We start from the raw sequence: 13141 nt of genomic DNA, 5'->3' as shown, positions 1-13141 counted from the left end.
CCTCCACAAGAGAAGGCCGAGGGGGGATCTAGTGGCCTGTTACAAACTAGTCAGAGGGGACCAACAGGCATTGGGGGAGTCCCTGTTCCCCCAAGCACCGCCAGGAGTGACCAGGAATAACGGTCACAAGCTGGCAGAGGGTAGATTTAGGCTAGATATCAGGATGCGCTACTTCACGGTCAGGGCGGCTAGGATCTGGAACCAACTTCCAAGTAAAGTGGTGCAGGCTCCTACCCTGGGGGTCTTTAAGAGGAGGCTAGATGTACACCTTGCTGGGGTTGTTTGACCCCAGTACTTTTTCCTGGCAGGGGGTCGGGCTTGATGATGTGCTCATGTCCCTTCTGACCCTTGAAACTATGAAACTTATGAGTACATTAATCAGACAGAAAAAGCTGATAGCTGATTATGTTAATTTTCCTTTTATCAGTGCCAATATAATATGGCATCAGTATATCAATGAACCTCTAATCAGAACTTCAGCTTGAGCCTACATGACATGGCTAATTGTGAATTGTGATTAACATAATATACTACTACTGACACAGGAAAATGTCACAATTAAATATTTTTTTACATGGTCAGAGGTTTATATGAGGAGGCGTATCTTCCACAGTTAGGCCAGTTACTGTAATCATTATAGAGTCATAGAAAATTAGTTCTGGAAGGGATCTCTAGAGGTCATCTAATCCAACTCCCTGCTGAAAGCAGAACAAACCCCAACTAGATCATCCCAGCCAAGGCATTGTCTAGCCAGATCTTAAAAACCTCCAAGGATGGAGCTTCTACCACCTCTCTGGGTAACCTGTTCCAGTGCTTTACAACCCTCCTCATGAGAGAGTTTTTCATAATTTCATAGATTCATAGACATTAGCGTGGGAAGGAACCTCGGAAGATAATCAAGTCCAGCTCCCTGCCCCAGGGGTGGGAAGTCAGCTAGGGTCAAAGGATCCCAGCGAGACAAGTGTCCAAATGTTTCTTAAAAGAGTCCAGAGTGGGTGCTTGCACCACCTCTGTAGACAGTCTGTTCCAGGCCTTGGGGGCTCACAGAGTAAAACAGTTTTTCCTTATGTCCAGCCTAAAACAGTCTTGTGACCATCTGACCTTGTCATCCCTTGGGGTGCTCTGGTGAACACATTCCCACAGATCCTGATGTACACCCCTTAATATCCAACCTAAACCTCTCTTGCTGCAGCTTGAGCCCATTGCTCCTTGTTCTGTCATCTGCCACCTCTGAAAACAGTCCAGCTCCATCCACTTTCAGGTAGTTGAAAGCCGCTCTTAAATCCCACTTCTGTTTTCTCTTTTTCAAGCTAAAGGCTTCCAGTCTCCAAATATTAAGGCTTAAACATTTCACCAGCTCCGGAATCGAGAGGAATTTCCCACCATGTTACAATAAGAAAAATTCAAGTGTGTTTTGGGTGCTTAGTGTTGCCTTCTGAAACATCTAGCACTGCTTGCTCAGAGAAAGGGTGCCAGATTAAACGGGCTACTAGTCTGCTGTGATAGGGCAATGTCTATGGTCCAAGAGAGGAAAAAATATCTTATCACTTAGTGTGCCTTTTGCAATCTCTGGGCCACACCTAGCTGCCTCAAGCACTTACCACAAGGCCACAACATAGGATATTATAAAAATAAACCCTAGTAATTGATGGAGTGCTTTGAAATTCATGCCTGATGTACCAACATCCAAGGGCTCCATTATAAAACACATGCAAATGAGGCAGGTCAAGAAGCCAGGTGGAAAAAAACATTTGAGCTTTATTGTTTTGCAAAAGAGCCAGCATGACTGTCACAATATACTTCCAAATGTAGAGATGAAATAAGGAGAAGACTCTATTAGACCATTTCTCATCAGCACGACAGTTCATAATTTTTCAGAAAGATGAGTGGGACTCAAACCTTTTCCTTTAGCTTGGAATTGTGCATACATGAACAAAAAAAATGGATGAACTTCTCAATCTAGAAAACTAGAGAATTTATAGGAAGAAATAAATCATATACAATATGTATTTAGCTTGACTCTGCTGTGGGAAACATGATTTAAACTATAGGAGTTAATTATAAATAGATTACATTTTTAATATATGTAAATGTTATACAAGATCCTAAGTCATGCCGGAGAAAAATCCAGAATATCCAACCACACTTCATGATTAGGAGAAGGGAGTGTGGGTTTATTTTAACTTGTTTTTATTGAGCTTTTAAAATAGTTGCAAGCACACATTCTCCCAAACACCAGGAACTGAATAATAATTAATACATCACACTTGTAAAGCTACATCAATTTCTGCTAGATGACTTGCGCACACAAAATGAGTACCATGGAGATAGCTAGGCCTGATTCTGATCTTGGCTCTGGTAATGAATCAAGAGTGATCACTTGGGTTATACAGAAAAAGACTGTCAAAAGCAAGCCTTGTTATCTGCAGGGGGAAAAACCTGCCTATCTTAGCATTTGTCAAAAAATTATATAGTATATGCAAATTCTTGGCATTAGTAAAAAAAAGCATAGGAAGATCTATACAATGATAAGGCATCTTGTGGTGCTGATGTAAAAAATATATCGGGGATTCTGATATATGCATCTACCTAAAACAAGTTAGTACTGCTTTTTGTTCCTAAGATGAGATCATCAAAATACCTTGTGCCATTGTAGTAAATATTTATCCATATGCCCAAGCAAATTATCTTTAATTAAACAATCATCAGTGTCCTGAGTTCTAGGAATCCAAAATTTAGATGATAAAGTTGAAAAAATACATTAGCTGTGTCAGCAATATTAGGACAAAGCTTAAATGGTGCTTTTAACAAACTGCAGATGCACTTTTAATTTCTAGGTCTCATCCATAATTCAATTTTTGTAACATGATAGTGCAGAAATGACTAATCCTTTTTATTAGAGTAGAATTTTGCAAAATAAGGCTTTTAAGATCATACTGTATACTATGTTTGAAGGAGGACCAATTGCAATGCATAAAACTAAAAGAAATATTTTTCTCAATAGCCAAAGCTTCTTGATTTTTCCCAGGTACAATTATTTATAGATGTGATAGGCCCCCTGCAAGAATTAGTTTGTGGTGGACAGTATAAACCCCCCATTCTGCCACTGTTCATGTATTTGCTTCATTATTATAGGCATGTGAACCCTCCCACTGATCTACTTCCATGGGGCTGCTCAGGTAGTTAAGTTACTCACAGGCATCATGTCCAGGCAGGATCAGGACCTGGTATCATTCTTTGCACAATGACTCCCTAGTCCCATCAAAGTTGCAAGGCAGTCTTTCTGACCTCTATATTACACTGCTCTAAAAATTGGTTTACTTGAAAGAGTTTAGATTTTACTTGGATGGATCAGGTTGAGCTGAAACAGCTTACTGCAAAGAAAACCAATTCCAATGGGTCACTCGCCATGGAATGTGCTTCAGTGGGATCAGGTTTCTGAGCTGCTGCTTTTGCATTAGACACGGTCAAAGGAAATGGTAGAGAGGAGTGATGGGGGAGGAAAAAAAGCTTCTCATCCCTACATAAGGAGCCCCACCGTGAATCACAGGAAGGTCAAGGGATTTTATCTCGGGTATTTCTACCTGTTCTCTTCTTCACCTCTTCCGTTGCGGTGTAGCATTGGGAGAAAATGCTGAAGAGGAGGGTCCCTTTAAGCTAGGCTTGTCCAACACAGTCCGCTCATCAGCGAGCCGGGTCCTCCCGCGGCTGCCCCAGCCGCGCCTGACTGCACCGCACGTGCGACTTCCCCTCTGGCTCCGCCCCTTGCCCCGGCGCGGCCCACGCCCTGCCCGCATGCGCGAGGTAAGTTCCCGCGCTGGGCTGGGCTGGGCGGGAGGCCCTCTACATCCTAGCCGCCTCCTTGGCGGCTCCGGTCCTGACACCGTGGCCTGCACGGCTGAGGGGGTCTGCAGCCAGTCGCTGGCGGGGAGGATGTGTGTCTGGGAGCGCTCGTGCTCCTGCCCCGCCTCCCCAGCCTGACCCGTACCCCATAAGGGAGGCCAAGCAGAGGCGGCGCCCGTTCCCCCGGCCAGTCTGCCCCCGGGCGCTGCAGCTCTCTGGGCCGGGCCGCCCGCGTGCGAGGCCCCGAGGCGGCCGCTTCCCATGTGCCGCCCGGGGCGGGAGGAGCCCGGCTGGGTCCGCACCGGCCAGCAGGAGCGGCGGCGGAGCCGTGCGCCGCTCGGGACGGGACGAGCCTGCACCGGTCAGGCTCCATGCTGCTGGTCCTGGCCGGTGCCGACCCGGTTCTGCCCAGGCGGGGCCTGCAGCACCATGTCAACCCGGGCCTGGCACCAGCAGCCGGGCGGGCCCGGGTTAACCCCGGCCTGGCCCCGCGGCTTCTCCAGCACCAGGTCAACCCGGTTGTAGCCGAGCGGCTCCTGCAGCACGGGTCAGCCCGGGTGTGTATGCCATGTCAACCCCTGCAACTTCATTGGTGTCAAAGGTCACGTGACATCACTTCCTGAGGTGATACCATTTCCTGGGACGTCCTGGAATATGGCTCGCTGGCCCACTGGGTGATAAGAAGTTTGTGATCCAGCCCCGCATTCAGAAAGGTTGGACAATGCATCAGGGGTGCTTTAAGCCAAGAAAAGCAGAAAATGTGTAAAAAAAAAAAAATAATAATAATAATAAAAAAAATCCTATGCCCCTTAAAATGTCCCTGGTGGACTCCACTGAACAGCCATATGTTGAGTCTCTATGATTTGACCAAGAGCTCCTATTGCTTTTCTCCCATTCACTTTTTATGATATCGGCAATTATTTTAGCAGTGCAAAATAATCTGTACAACCTTGGCTTTCTCAAAGCAGTTCCTTGTCATTAATACCTGTCTGTATTCAGTACCTAAAGAACAAAGACATTCCCCATTGCCCAAAATGTGCATTGTAACCAGGGCCAAGCCTGCTCTCCCTTTCTAACTGCACAGCTCTGATACCTAAAAGTGTAGTCGGTTTAATATCAAACAGGAATGCCACAAACACACAAAATCAAGCAGATCTGCTTGATCAAAGAGCTCTTTCAATGATCAGGGTAACCTATTCCATTGCTGAGCTAACTTGTAAAGCTGGCTCGGCATATTTTACTTCAGCACTGGAATAAGAAGGTCATTGACTGAATTCAGTTTGCCTCTCCCAAGACCCAGCAAGGCATTGCAGGGATGTTTCTGCTTCTGGTTGTGACAAACTTTTAATGAAACATGTGCAGCAAACATCTTCCCAGCCTGTTCTGCTGTTCATACAAATCAAAGATAAGCTTAAAAGTGTGAAGAATGTAGGAAGTATCCTGGCTGGCATTCAAAACACATCACCCATCAAATTAACATCAAGCATTTTATCTACATCTACATGCAGGATGCTGCTAGTTGTCTCTGTGCAGCTGTTCCAATACCTTGGGGAAATTTCTTTACCTCTTTGCATTTCAGTTTACCTTTCTGTAATGTTGATGGTAGTATCTACCCACTTGTCAGGGCTGTTATGAGGCTTAGTTAAGCAATGTATGTAAACACCTTGATTACCGTTTGCTCAAAGACGTTCAGCAAATATAATAGGAAATGCATTGATTTGGGACCTAGACCGCGCAGGTTCAGCTTCCAGCTCTGCCATAGACTGTCTATGTGATTTTGCATAGATGAATGAATCTTTTAGCTCCTCAGCTGTAAAATGGAATAATAATGCTTCCTTCCCTGCACCACATGTCTAGCTGGAAGTACTTTGGGTGGGAACTGCCTCTTATTATTAGGTGTGTAGATGGCTTTGCATGAGAAGGCCTCCAAGTGCTAATGTAATACAAATAATCAGTAATTGTAAGTCATAGGAGACAGAAAGTACTAAGGATCAGTTCAGGTTTGCCGGGAAAAGAGTTTCTGCCACCCAAAGGTGCTTTATAAATGTCACAGAGAAAAGTATTACTGTTCAACAGGAACAAACCCTAGGCCTATTAACAAATGAGATGAGGTCAAGGCAGAATGTAATGATGAGTAAGATGGGCTGGGATACTGAATACCTTTTAGAGTCTCTCTTTACTAATGGAGGACGGGGGAAGCAACAAAAGCCTGGGCAGTTAAGGCAAAATGCAGGCTGTAAAAAAAGCTAGTAAAAATACAGACAGGAGAATGTTTATGGGAACATATAACCGTTAATAGTTCTGGATAACAGGCATCTTATTCCAAGAAACAGCTAATTTAGGGTTCACCCAGCCAGTCCCTCCTCCAGCACACAATTATGCATGGGTGTAACTTTACCTGAGTCCCACTGAGTTTGCCAAGTGGAAATGGACTGAGCTCAAAGGGGCTACTCCCTCCTGTAAAATTGAGGACATGAGCAAACGCATGTGGAAGTGAGGCCAAGAAATCAGCCCACCACACTGTTTCTGAAGGGTCACAGGCGAGTGGGAAGTACCAAAAGATGTGGAAAAAGCAAATAGGATGTGTTCACAAGAGAGAGAGAAAAGTCTGACAAAACAACTGCCCCATCATAAAAATAATAGCGGAATGATCTGCTGACATATTTGGGATTCATGCTGTGTTATTTGGCTTGTATTCTTGCACTGATTTTCTGTCATAGAAAAAAATATTGACATCAATGGAAAAATAAGTCTTGTTCCACTACCCCACCACTTTGATACCGTTGGTAAAGTTGCCTCTACCTTTTATTTACTGGAACAATAGCAAAACACACACACCATGAAGCCAGCATAACCCAGTTTACACAAGTAGCAGAAGCAGCATCCACTTTAGCACTTGTTTGCAGCCAGGGTATGCTCCCAGTATGCATGGAGGGTTGCTGGCACGGCCGAAAACCCATATTGCTGCATCTTTACTGCTACTATTACCTGTGCTAGCTAGGTTAAAAGCTAGCTTGGATATGCCGGTCCCCACTAGTTATGCTTTTGCAAGCTGTGTCAATATACTCATGATCACTGAATTGTTTTTCCAGATAAGATTCAATTATCAGCATTTGACTGTAGCACTAAGTCCAAGGTACAATAAGGTACAGTTAATACAAGATTTGTCTTAAAGAGCTCTGCCAGAAACTTTAATGAAATGTCAGCAGGAGACTAATTTGTTTTTCATTCACATTATCAATTAGAATCAGACAGGTTATTTGGCACAAAGAAATGTAGAAAAACATAGTTTAGAAATAAGATACAGAAAAAATGTTTCTGACCTAAGATGTGAGGTATAGTTGCATGTGTAACACTCGAGCACAGGTTCACTTATGAAAGTCTGTGCTTCCCACTAATTGCCAGGTAACAATGTTTTGTCCTCAGGGTGTCAGTCAATGACAGCTGTTTTAAGTTAAATTTGCATGCTGCAAGAAAGACATTTTTGCTGAACCTTTGTGTAAAAGTGATATGCAAGGAGAAATTAAATGTGTGGATGTATTCCTATCACCCCTCCCGTAAGACTGTGCCATCTGTGGCATGACTACTGGACAACTGCAAGTAAGCACCTATCAAACAAGAGAAAGAAAGCTTTCGCTTGATCCTTTTTGGTTTTTGCACACAGGAAAACAAGGTGAAATCTATCATGTGAGTTATTTGCCAAGGTACAGTTCCAAGGTCACTACTGAAACATACAGCAAGATGATAGATGGCTTTCATTGACATAGTTTCCTCTAGTGTTTTCTCTGGGATGAAGTATTTGGCAATTCCAAGTCTGGCTCTGGTCAAAAAAGGTTTAAAAACAATGTACTTCTCAGTTAGCAAGCTGTGTGATCTCACTCTCTGTTCTACGTAAAACCTTTGTAGAAGCCAGAAAATAAGAGTTCCCTTTCCAGCTGATTTTGTTCAGCAAACACTGACTTTTCTTTCTTGGCATAGAAGCCAACAAGCAACAGATCCTGCCTCATGCTAGTGCCAATCAAGAGTGGCTCGGTGGAATTATATTCAGCAGAATTAGCTCCTAAACCCATTTTTTGTTTACCATTCTGACTATGCACCAGACATTATATCAGCAAGCAAAGTGGGCTAGTTACCAACTTCTGTGGACTAAAGCCTTCAAGGATTGAGATGTGGCCCTGTATAGACATTCAGTTTCTCCTGGGAGAGTTACTGCATGAGTGTACAGATGTTTAGGCTTTTTCTCCCAAAGTAAAAATGGCTGCTCTAGTAGGAAAAAAAACCTGGGAACAACCAGGGTTATTTCAATCCTGGGCAAGTTTCTCATGGGAGAGCGAATGCTCACACATGCCATGGCTTTTCTCAGAAGAGAACATAGTCATCCAGCCTCTCCATCCCCAGGGAGAATGTGTGTTGCCTGCTGGACTCTGCTGTTCCAGCAGGGAACAGAAAATGCCCTCTTCACAATTCCTACCTTGTGCTGCAGAAAAACAGGCTTACTGTGGGCAGTGTGGGTCAGACAATCAGGAGTGCTCTTTGCATTGCTCTTAACACATGTCACCAGGCAGACTAAGGGAGCCTGAAATTTCTCTTGATTTGCACTGGTGCGAGAGGGATCAGAAACATTCCTCATCAGCACTGTTCTGTTCTCTGTTGCACCAGGGTAACTTTATGATCATAAATGTAATTGCTTACATGGCTTCCATCATTAATGGCTCTCTGGATCCTTAGTAAAAGCAGGCCAGATCCACTGTTAAGTCAAGGGATATTTGTTCAGGCCTGGAACTTAGCATCATTTAAATACAGAAAGAGATTTTACACCATTTCCTACCATAGAGCTCAACAAGCAATCTAAAGCAGAATTTGACCCCCAAGGGCAGACAAGGAATAAATCTAGGATTTAGAACAGGGGTTGACAATCTCTTGCTGCCACTGGCTGGAGCTTATGACCTGGCATCTCTGGCCACAAATCTCTGGAGAGCTCAAACTGCCTGCACTTACTCTTGCTGCAGGTACCTGGCTCCTCTGCAGCAAAAGTAAGCACAGGCATGAGAAAGCATCAGGAAAGGCTGCAGAGGGGTCAGGCAATAGTGTGCCACCTGATTCCCTGTGCTACTCTATGCCAGGTTGTTCTTTCCTGGGATCTTCTTCATGGCTGGATCCAGCCCACAGACAGTAGGTTGCTGACCCCTGCTAAAATATATGGTTGGAGTCTATGCCTAATGGTACTAAAACAGCATAACAGGGTACAGGGAAAATGCAGCATAAGGAGAGATCTGGGGTATAGCACAGTGCCCCTCCCCTTCAGCAGGACAAATTACTGGAAATAGGACATGTGTGGCTCCACCTGTTCCAAACACATGGGTTCAAGTTTCAAGGCCATGAGTAGATCAGGCCTCAGCTACCCCAGAGCCTGTCATCTAAGACAGCTGTGATCTTCAGAGACAAAACAGCTATCAAAGTTTTGGACAATGCTCATGAGAGCAGCAGGCAGAGTGTGCTCAGTCAAAGGTTTTTAACCATGGAATTTGCTCCTGAAGAAGATAATACTAAGTCAAACCAAACCATCTGCTGAGCACACAGCAACACTCCTCCACTTATAATATGAAGGCAGAGAAATGCTGGCAAGAGAAACAAGGCAGGCAAAAGACAAAGAAATGTAGTCTCCTAGAACCTGGAAGAGGCAATGACCAGATCTACAATAAAGTCTTCTACAAACAACACCATCCAGACCCAATTACAGTGATCAGTGCTTGGATACTATGGTGATGAGTACTTTAAAAAAATACCAAAAAACTGAGGACAGACAGACAAACAGACAGAATCCTAGCAGGAGTGTCATTTAATATCCTCCAGCATTACTACTGAGGGGAAAGCACCTCACTGACTCACTCGATTACAACAATGCACAAAGCTGCACTGTTATATACCTACAGGCTGGGGAACTCCCCTCGCGTCAGCACAGTGGCAGAAAGGGATCTTGGAGTCATGATCGATTCTAAAATGAACATGGGCCACCAATGGGAGGATGTGGTCAGGAAGGCTAACGCACCTTGTCATGTATACACAGATGCGTCTCAAGGAGGTCCAAGGAGGTGATCCTCCCCCTCTACGCGGCACTGGTCAGGCCGCAGTTGCAGTACTGTGTCCAGTTCTGGGCACTGCACTTCAAGAGGGATGTGGACAACATGGAGAGGGTCCAGAGGAGGCCACTCGCATGGTCAGGGGGCAGCAGAGCAGGCCCTATGAGGAGAGGCAATGGGACCTGAGCCTGTTCAGCCTCCACAAGAGAAGGCTGAGGGGGGACCTGGTGGCCATCTATAAACTTACCAGGGGGAACCAGAGGGGAATGGGTGAGACCCTGTTTGCCCAAGCGCCTCCCGGAGTAACAAGGAGTAATGGCCACAAGTTGACAGAGAGTAGATTCAGGCTAGATAGCAGGAGGTGCTACTTCACAGGGCAGCTAGGATCTGGAACCAACTTCCAAGGGAAGTGGTGCTGGCTCCTACCCTGGAGGTCTTCAAAAGGAGGCTTGATAACTACCTAGCTGGGGTCATATGAGCTTAAATTAGTAGGGGTCATATGACCCCAGTATTCATTCCTGGCCAGGGCAGGGAGTTGGACTTGATGATCTGCTTAGGTCTCCTCCGACCCTACATCTATGAATCTATTCTAATCTTTGACTTTCAAAATAAAATTAACCAATTTGATAACTACGGACACATGACAATTCATCATTATAGTAAATATGCTCTTTGGATGATTTATCATCTTTCAAGTTGGCTTACACCATTCAGTGAGCATGTGTAATCGCTGGCTCTGCTGTGCATCTACAGAGCAAAGTATATTTCATACTCTCTGCACCCTGCGTCTACTTGTGAATCAGCTTGGCCTGAACTCTGGAGCGTTGGTGCTTTCCAAAACACCGGGCATTTGATACCATGCTTTTTTGGAAAAAGGTTAAGAAGGCCCAGAGGAGGCCACTTGCATGATCAGGGGCAGCAGGGCAGGCCCTACGAGGAGAGGCTACGGGACCTGAACCTGTTCAGCCTCCAAAAGAGAAGGCTGAGGGGGATCTAGTGGCCTGTTACAAACTAGTCAGAGGGGACCAGCAGGCACTGGGGGAGTCCCTGTTCCCCCGAGCACCGCCAGGAGTGACCAGGAATAACAGTCACAAGCCGGCAGAGGGTAGGTTTAGGTTAGATATCAGGAGGCGCTACTTCACGGTCAGGGCGGCTAGGGTCTGGAACCAACTTCCAAGAGAAGTGGTGCAGGCTCTTACCCTGGGGGTGTTTAAGAGGAGGTTAGATGAACATCTTGCTGGAGTCGTTTGACCCCAGTAATCTTTCCTGCCATGGCAGGGGGTCGGACTAGGTCCCTTCTGACCCTAGAAACTATGAAATTATGAAGGGAGAAGTTGCTGCTGCTTCTAACATTATTCAGCTGGGAATGTCAGAAACTAGGTTGATAAGTTTAATGAACAATATCAAAATCTATGATTAATTTTTGTCTAATTTAGAGCAGGACTCAGAGTCCCTTGCTGGAGGAGGGATAAATTCTGGCAGAAGATAGAGGACTCTCCAATGATTTCAACTGCTGGATGAGAGGAGGTGACTGATAGAAAAAAAACCTCCTCCATCCCAGCCAGTATATGCTCTCTCACACCTAGTTTGTATAAAACATGCTGAAAACAAATGTGCTTCAGAACTTAGCTCTCTGGATAAGGTACTTAAAAAGTCCTCATCATTACAGTGTCTGAGCATCTCACTGGCTTTAATGGAGTTATCCTCACAACGCTCCTCATTACAGATGGGGAACTGAGGCACCAAGAGGCTTAGTGACTTGGGTAAAGTCACACAAGTGCACGAAGTCTGTAGCAGAGCAGGGACTTTACAGGTCTCTGGTGAGCCCAGTCACTGCCCTGACTGCTAAACCCTCCTCCTCCTGCAAAAGGACCTGTGTTGAATTGAAGACAGAAAGTAGGATAGCACTGCAGAGCCAAACCTTACTTATGCAGCCATCTGACTATTCTCATTAACTTCCACAGAAATATTTCTAGAAGGAACGTGAGCAGGATTTGACCAGTGGCTTTTCAAAACTGGTAGTAAAAGTGAGACACAGTGTGACACGAAAGCATTCAGAAAGGTTTTGAGTCTAGTTTGATGTTACAGTTTCTGCTTCTGTTCTCCCTAGATAAAAACACTCTTCCGACTCCTGCTGCACATACTGGGGTAAGTTTCTAAAGAAAGAGATGTCACATGCCCAAGAGGCAAGTCTTGGCAAACATGATTGGGCAAGCAGGGCATTTTTTAGGAAGGTGTGTTTGACGAGCAGATCCTTAGGAAAGACTCCTGAGCTGAACCCTTTTGATCAATGCCATGAACCTCAGTCGTGACAAAGCAAAAGCACAGACCTGTAGGCCATGTATACTGTGTAGTTAAAAAGCAGTCACACTAGTGCTGTCAGGACTGACGCCTGCAACCTTTCCTCATGCAAGCAGTCCTTCCTGTTACAAGGAGCCTGCTGACTTCAGTCAGATCGACCCACGCCAGAACTGCAAGATGTCTCTCTGAACGGCATGGGATGCCCTCGCCCAGGTGGCAGCGACCTGTCTGAGGACCAGGGATTCCAGGAGTCTCGTCTCTACTCTAGTACCGTCTCCCCCTTTTATTTGAGGCAACTCACTTCAGTTCTCCACCACAATGTCTTCATTTCTAAGATGGACAGAGCAGATCAGACTCAGAGCTGCTGAACATCAGCGCAGCTTTTCAGATCTCAGCAGGGCTCTGTAAATAATAATGATGAGAAGATGCTGTGTTGCTAGTTTTAACATAACCCCTGTGTTAATATGAGGGACTAATTACACTGGTGTAGCTTCAGCATGAATTACCCAGTATAGTTAAATCATCTCTAAAGGAGAATATGATTGTCCTTCTTAGAAACAATGGGATCCTCCAGTTTTTTCCCCAGTGAGAGAGGGGGAGCTGGAAAGGCATTTATCTTCTCTTCCCTCCACTTCTAGAACCGGTGCTTGTGCTGAAGTCATCTGTCCATGCTATGTCATTAGACAGATAAAGCAATAAACTCAGTTTATTTTGCTAATCCACATCTGCTCTACAAATGATTATATTACATTTCAGCTTCAACCATTAGGGAGTTGATTCATTGCTCTGCGGGCCTCCATTTTTGGGAGGCAACCTCTGCAAACTTCCTTTCCCCCAGCTCTCTCTCACTTGGTGGTGACATTTGGTGCAACCCTCCACTGCTCAAAGTTTAGCCATAAATTCTTGGGCTAGATGTA

At 45.1% G+C, this 13141-nt stretch overlaps 1 protein-coding gene across 1 annotated transcript in view; it reads left to right on the top strand.

Annotated features, from left to right (window-relative positions):
- Positions 1-3589: 3589 nt before the first annotated feature.
- TBPL2 (TATA-box binding protein like 2) overlaps positions 3590-13141 on the top strand; it is a 30683-nt gene continuing 21131 nt past the window's right edge. The window contains exon 1 of the mRNA XM_090034262.1: positions 3590-3804. Within this exon, the coding sequence (XP_089890388.1) occupies positions 3796-3804 (9 nt within the window). The 5' untranslated portion in view covers positions 3590-3795. The remainder of the gene's footprint in view (positions 3805-13141) is intronic.

Source organism: Crocodylus siamensis, chromosome 2 (assembly GCF_052110815.1).
Source record: "Crocodylus siamensis isolate JL-2025a chromosome 2, ASM5211081v1, whole genome shotgun sequence".
In the NCBI taxonomy this organism is placed as follows: Eukaryota; Metazoa; Chordata; order Crocodylia; family Crocodylidae; genus Crocodylus; species Crocodylus siamensis.
This window is presented reverse-complemented; position numbering and strand designations above follow the sequence as displayed.